Raw genomic sequence first — 6,000 nt, forward strand, 5'->3', positions numbered from 1 at the left:
TCTTTTAATAAAAATCTCTCTCCTTACAAAGGAGAGATCTCTCCTTAGCATGATCACCATCAGCCAGTGAATGACTTGGAACAACCCAGAGGATGTTGTGCCCAGGCTCCCAAAGTCACCCAAACACAGCTCACTCAGCAGGGCTTCAGAGCCACAAATTAAAGCTAAATTGGCTTGCTCTTCACAGAGGGGCTATGTTTCCTTAGGATTAGCAATAAACAGTGCCTGAGTCGAGCTGACAAATCAGCCCTTTACCCCAAAATGTCAGATTACAGGCTGCGATATTTCATTCAAAAGCCACGGAAAGAATAATCTGTCCAACATTCTCCTGCGCTCAGCTAAAATGCACTTAATTGCATCAGGCCCCACCAAGGGGCTTTTTCAAGCCCAGCAAATAATAGCATGCCTGGCACTTATGGCAGCACAAACCACGAGCAGCACGGTGAGAGGTGTGGGTTTAAAGTCCAAGGATAAAAACCTGGGTAGGGAAGGTTGAAAATGTCACCTCAGCTCAGCCTCCCCAGCTCGTGAGAGCTGCTGAGTGCCATCCCACACAGGTCACTCCGAGGGCACCACCCATCAGCTGCCCTGCTGCCATCCCATCCTCTTGAGGACCTTTCCAGCTCCCAGGAATGTCAGGGTGAGGTCATGGCAGATTGTTGGCACTCTCTTGGCATCGCCTCGGCCGTGTACAATGCCTTGTGTCAGGGCCATGGATCCCAGCCTGGCTGGGGGCTCATTAATCCACGGATTTCATTCCCAAACACTGCATTTTCTGAGACAATAATGTGCATTAACTCTTCTGGAGTTGCTAAAGTCTGCTGCAAATCAAAACTTGTTTGGGCCCCCCCTGCTGAAGCCTGACATTTCAGTGACCATAAGGGCCCAGACTGTGCCAGAACAGCTCCCAGGCAGAGTGAGGAAGACTCTGCTTTACACTCTCAGGGCAATCTTATTGAATTGAGGCAATGCCCAGGCAAAAACCTGCCTCGGGCCATGGAAGTTGGGACAGCATCTTGTGGAGTAACCTCCCCCTCCAGCATTGGGAGCAGCAAGGTGGGAATGGATCTGGAGCAGGAGTGCTGGTGGCTGGAGAGCAGGGATGCTCTGCTGGCAGCACGTCACAGGAGGATGCTCTGCTGGAAGGGCTCAAGCAATGGCTGACCTCCACAGCCAAGGGCAGGGATCTCTCCTCCCCTGACCAGCTGACCATCCCTGCTCTCTGGCCAGCAGGCACTGCTGTTCCCAATGCCATTCCCATCCTCACCAGCCTCAGCCTCCCTGCTGGCACAGCCCTGCAAGGAAGGAGCTGGGCTGAGCAGATGTTTCCCTTCTCTCCCTGCCATCTCAGCTGAGCTCTGCTGCCTCTGGTGGGCTCCATGTGGGCAGAGCCAGCTTGGGCACGTTCCAGCTGCCTCTGACCAGAGGCACACCAGAGCTTGGCACAGGAATGTGCCCAGGAGAGCCGAGGGTCCTTCAGCTCCAGCCTGGGGTGAAATCCTCACGTGGGGGCATGAAAGCATTTGTCCCTCACTCAGAGAGCACCTCATCTGAAACAAATCCTCGATAACTCTTATCTCCTACCCATTAACTCCAACTGCTTATCCACAAACAGGAATTGGAGAGGTGGATTTCTGGGAAGGTGGATGTTGGATTAGTCAGTTTGAAAGTATGTGACTGATCCTTCACGCACTGCAGTGAGTGCCACAGCACAGGGTCAGGTCAGACAGAGCTCAGAGATCACCCTGCCTGCCCGCAGAGATGGACACGGTGGAAGGAAGAGTGACTTGCTGAGTTTCTGCTTGTCACTTTGTCTCAGTGTGTGTTATTTGAGACACTGGGGGAGAAAAAAAATCCGAATCAAGCAGCAGACCTGGGAGCTGAGACAAGAGGGATGTGTGGTAGGACTTTTTTATTTTTTTCACCTCTCTTAACAGACTGAGATAAATGTAGCAAACCCAAAATGTGGAGGTGGGGAGGACGTGTGTGTGCATGTGCCTTTTATCAACTGCAGGATCATTGGATGTTTCTGTTACCAAGGAGAAGCACACGCTTGGTAACAGAGGAGAGCAACATTTTTTTATTTTTTGCATTCCTGTATGATAATATTCACAAACCTTATCATTTTTCACATGATGAGATTCTCAGAGCCCTATATTAAATTTCACTCCGTGACAAATTTACTGGAATGAAAAAATAACTACCCGAGAGTGCAAGAATGCAATCACCAAGAGCAGCACGTTTGCAATGCTGCTGGAGCTGGAGGGAATTACAGTGCACACAGCTCCGGGCAGGGAACCCTCTGCTCAGGACCTGACACAGGAGAGGCACAGGTCCAGAGCTCACACAATCCCGGAGTCACTGAGGCTGGAAAAGACCTCAGAGATCACCGAGTCCAAGCTGTGCCCGATGCCCACCTTGTCACCAGCCCAGAGCTCTGAGTGTCACCTCCAGTCCTTCCTTGGACACTTCCAAGGATGGGGACTCCAGACCTCCCTTTCCATGGGGAAATTCCTGCTGGTGTCCACCCTGAGCCTCCCCTGGTCCAGCCTGAGACCATTTCCTCTCCTCCTGTCCCTGTTCCCTGGAGCAGAGCCCGATTCCCTCGGCTGTCCCCTCCTGTCAGGAGCTGTGCAGAGCCACAGGGTCCCCCCTGAGCCTCCTTTTCTCCAGGATGAACAACCCCAGCTCCCTCAGCCGCTCCTCACAGCACTTAGAAGTTGTGCGGATGAACAAGAGCAGCGCAACTCTTTGTCGGGGGCTCCGGGGAGCTCGTCCTTGCTCCATTTACTGCCCAGCCGAGCCCCTGCTGCTCCTGATAACGCCGTGACCTGTCCTGAGTGATGGGGAAGAGCCTCCGCCGAAGGGCTCGGGATAAAAACCAAAAAGCAGAGACCCTGCACGGACTTTACCAACCAGCAGCCTGGGGAAGAACCACCCGGGGTGCGTCTCCACCAGCAAAGACATTTGCCGTGCGTTGTACCAACAACTTGAGACGGCAGGACTGTCCCCCCCTCCCGCAGCATCTCCCATCGCCAGGTGCGCGACATGTACCTGTGTGCGTACCCACGCGCGATATATCGCGACTGGACCGCACACAGCAACACAAACCTCACCAAAACCCCCGCTTCTCTCACCAGAAGAAGTAAGCAAACAAACGGGGGGAAGGAAGATGAGGAGAAAAATTAAAATACAAGGAAAACAAGACAGGTCAAGGCAGCCGAAGTAGTGCAAGAGGAAGGCGAGACTGCAGCCGCGGAAAGCTCGGCGGGCACGGGGGGAGCGCCCGGCGGAGCCGCGGGAAGTTGGGCGCCGAGAGGGCTCCTCCATCCTTCGGGGAACTCCTCCATTATTTGGGGGACTCTTCCATCCTCCCGGGGTCTCCTGCATCCTCCCAGGGGGCTCCTCCATCCTGCCAGAGGATCTCCTCCATCCTCCCGGGGTCTCCTCCATCCTTCGGGGTAATCCTTCATCCTCCCGGGGTCTCCTCCATCCTTCGGGGTTCTCCTTCATCCTCCCGGGGGACTCCTCCATCCTTCGGGGGGCTCCTCCATTCTGCCAGAGGAGCTCCTCCAGCCTCCCGGGGGACTCATCCTCCCGGCCGGCAGGGACTCAGCACATCCCGCTCCCCAGCCAGCCCCCCGTTCTCCCCCCGTTTTCCCCCCGGGGGCTCCCGGCGGGAGCGGTACCTTCTCTCCGGTGAGCACATGCAGCCCCTCGCGGACCTTGGCGAAGGAGCCCTCTCCCAGCTTCCTGCCGATCAGGTAGTTGCCGACCCTCTTGGTGTGCTGGAAGTCCCGGAGCCGCTCCCGGGGCGCGGCGGCGCTCAGCCAGGCGGCCAGGAAGGAGCCGCCGTCCGCCGCCGCCCGCCGCGCCTCCGCGCCCGCCGCCACGGCCGCCGGCTCGCCCAGGAGCCCATCGCCCGCCGCCGCCGGCATGCCCGGCTCTGCCCGGCTCTGCCCCGCTCCTCCGCCCGCTCTGCGCTGCCCGGCTCCGGCCGCTGCCCCCGCGGCGCTGCCCGAAGTGGCGGCTGCGGCTGCGGGGCGGGCGGGGGCCGGCGCTGGGGCGAGCCGCGGTGCCCCGGGCTGCCGCCCCTCCTCGGAGCCGGCGCCTCCCCCCTGCGCCTCCCCCCCGCTCCAGCCTCACGCCGGCAGCGGGGCAGGGGGCGGAGGGATGGAGGGATGGAGGGATGGAGGGAGGGAGGGAGGGAGGGGGAGCGGGCTCGTTCGGTTTGAATTTGCGGTAATTCAATCCGCTCGCACGCGGCGGGAGCAGCTGCCATGCAGACCCGGCGGCCTGGGGGTTTGTCCCCCCCCGGCATCCCAGCGCATCCCTCTCCCGGGAATTAACCCGGCGCTCCCGGGCACGGCCGCCTCTCGTTCTGCTGCTCGGGAGCAGCTTTTGTGTTGCTTTTCCCCATCTCCCTTCTCGAGCGCGTCCGAGTCCTTCTCGCCGCCGTGTCGGGAAGGCGCGGTGGCCACCGCCGCTCCGGCGGCTCCGTTCCGCTCCCTCCCCGCTCCTTTCACCGCTCCTTTCACCGCTGCTCCATCCCCGTCCCGCTGCCTGCATCCCCGGAGCGCTCCCCCGCCGGGCACCCACCGGCTGCAGGCCGAGCCCACGGCACTGTCGCTGCCCCACCGACCTTCCCCGGGGATGGAGGAGGAATGAGTGCACTGCCATTGTCGCCGCGCAGCCCCCTCCCACCCGGCTGGGAAACGGGAGCGGAGATGGAGAGCAGGGATGGGAAAGGAGACAGAGCCGGCGAAGCCACACCGCTCCGAGTTTCCGATGGTCAGCGGTGCTCTGCCCTCCTCTTTGTCTCTGGCGGTCAGTGATGCTGGCCTCCTTCCACTCGTGCTGAGGAATTCACTGGAATGTATCATATCTTTTAACCTCCAACCCATCTGCAGCTGTATCAGCCAGAAAGTCGTGAAGAGCCCCTATTTGTCCTTAAGCATAGTCTACATTTTTAAGTTTTGCCTGCGTGCTTGTCTTAGGGAATACTTTGAAATCTGAAATCTGAAAGGAACCATTCCAACAGATGTGAGTTGTGTCAGCAAAACCTGCTGCTGAGGGGCAACTGTACCTGGCACCAGCCGACCTAGAGCTCCCATCCCATCCCATCCCATCCCATCCCATCCCATCCCATCCCATCCCATCCCATCCCATCCCATCCCATCCCATCCCATCCCATCCCATCCCATCCCATCACCATGCAGAGCTCCTGCTCCCACCAGCAGGCTAGTGGACACACCTCTCCCTGCTTTTTAAGCTCTTCTTTGACTCCTTAAAAACGTAAAGCTGATTTTGCATCACACTGCTGCCCATTTAACTCGGTTTTTTGCCTTGACTCCCTTTCCACCACTTGCCTGGGAGCACCATCCAGCTCCAGTCGCTGCTGCTGGAGGAGTCTCCCTGCATGGCTCACAGGATTTTGGCTGGGTGCTGATGAGCAGATCACCAGCAAGAACTGTGGAAGCAGACTCACCCTGCAGCTTTCTGGAGCTCAGCTGGCCACATTCCACCATCTGAACCTCTCACTGACCTCTCCAAAATATTCCCAGTGGCTAAATACACTCTCAGGACTGGGAACCCTGGAGCTGGCTCCACACCACCATGCTCCATTGAAATAGATGTTTTCAGATGAAATTTCAAACAAAACAGAAATCCAGCACTGTCCCAGTAGGCAGAAACTGGAGAAGGGAAAGCTTCAAAGCCCATAAATTATAGTTTGGATTGAAAATCTGCACTCATTGCATGTACTGGGTACATTTACAAGCATTACAGCACACGGCCACCTAAAGCAAGAGTGTGCACGTCCTCTGAACTATCGCTGTCCTGGGATTGGTTTGGTGCTTTGTGGCAGGGTGTAGGGATAGGTGATGGTTCCATGGTGAGCCCGGGTCTGTGTTACAGTTTCTGTGCTCAGCATGACTAATGTGGGAGGTTTTAACCACATTGTTGCATGGGAACAAAGGGGGGAAAAGGAGCAAAAAAGTT

General features: G+C 57.4%; 1 protein-coding gene across 2 annotated transcripts in view; it reads right to left on the bottom strand.

Moving 5' to 3' along the window:
* Positions 1 to 4,378, bottom strand: part of HUNK (hormonally up-regulated Neu-associated kinase) — a 41,415-nt gene extending 37,037 nt beyond the window's left edge. Inside the window, exon 1 of one of the 2 annotated variants that reach the window (XM_079321432.1) lies at positions 3,690 to 4,378. In XM_079321432.1, the coding sequence (XP_079177558.1) occupies positions 3,690 to 3,938 (249 nt within the window). In that variant the 5' untranslated portion in view covers positions 3,939 to 4,378. The remainder of the gene's footprint in view (positions 1 to 3,689) is intronic. The other variant, XM_079321433.1, reaches the window with a different exon arrangement.
* Positions 4,379 to 6,000: the final 1,622 nt, after the last annotated feature.

The sequence above is a fragment of the Erithacus rubecula genome (genome assembly GCF_903797595.1).
Source record: "Erithacus rubecula genome assembly, chromosome: 1".
NCBI classification, from domain to species: domain Eukaryota; kingdom Metazoa; phylum Chordata; class Aves; order Passeriformes; family Muscicapidae; genus Erithacus; species Erithacus rubecula.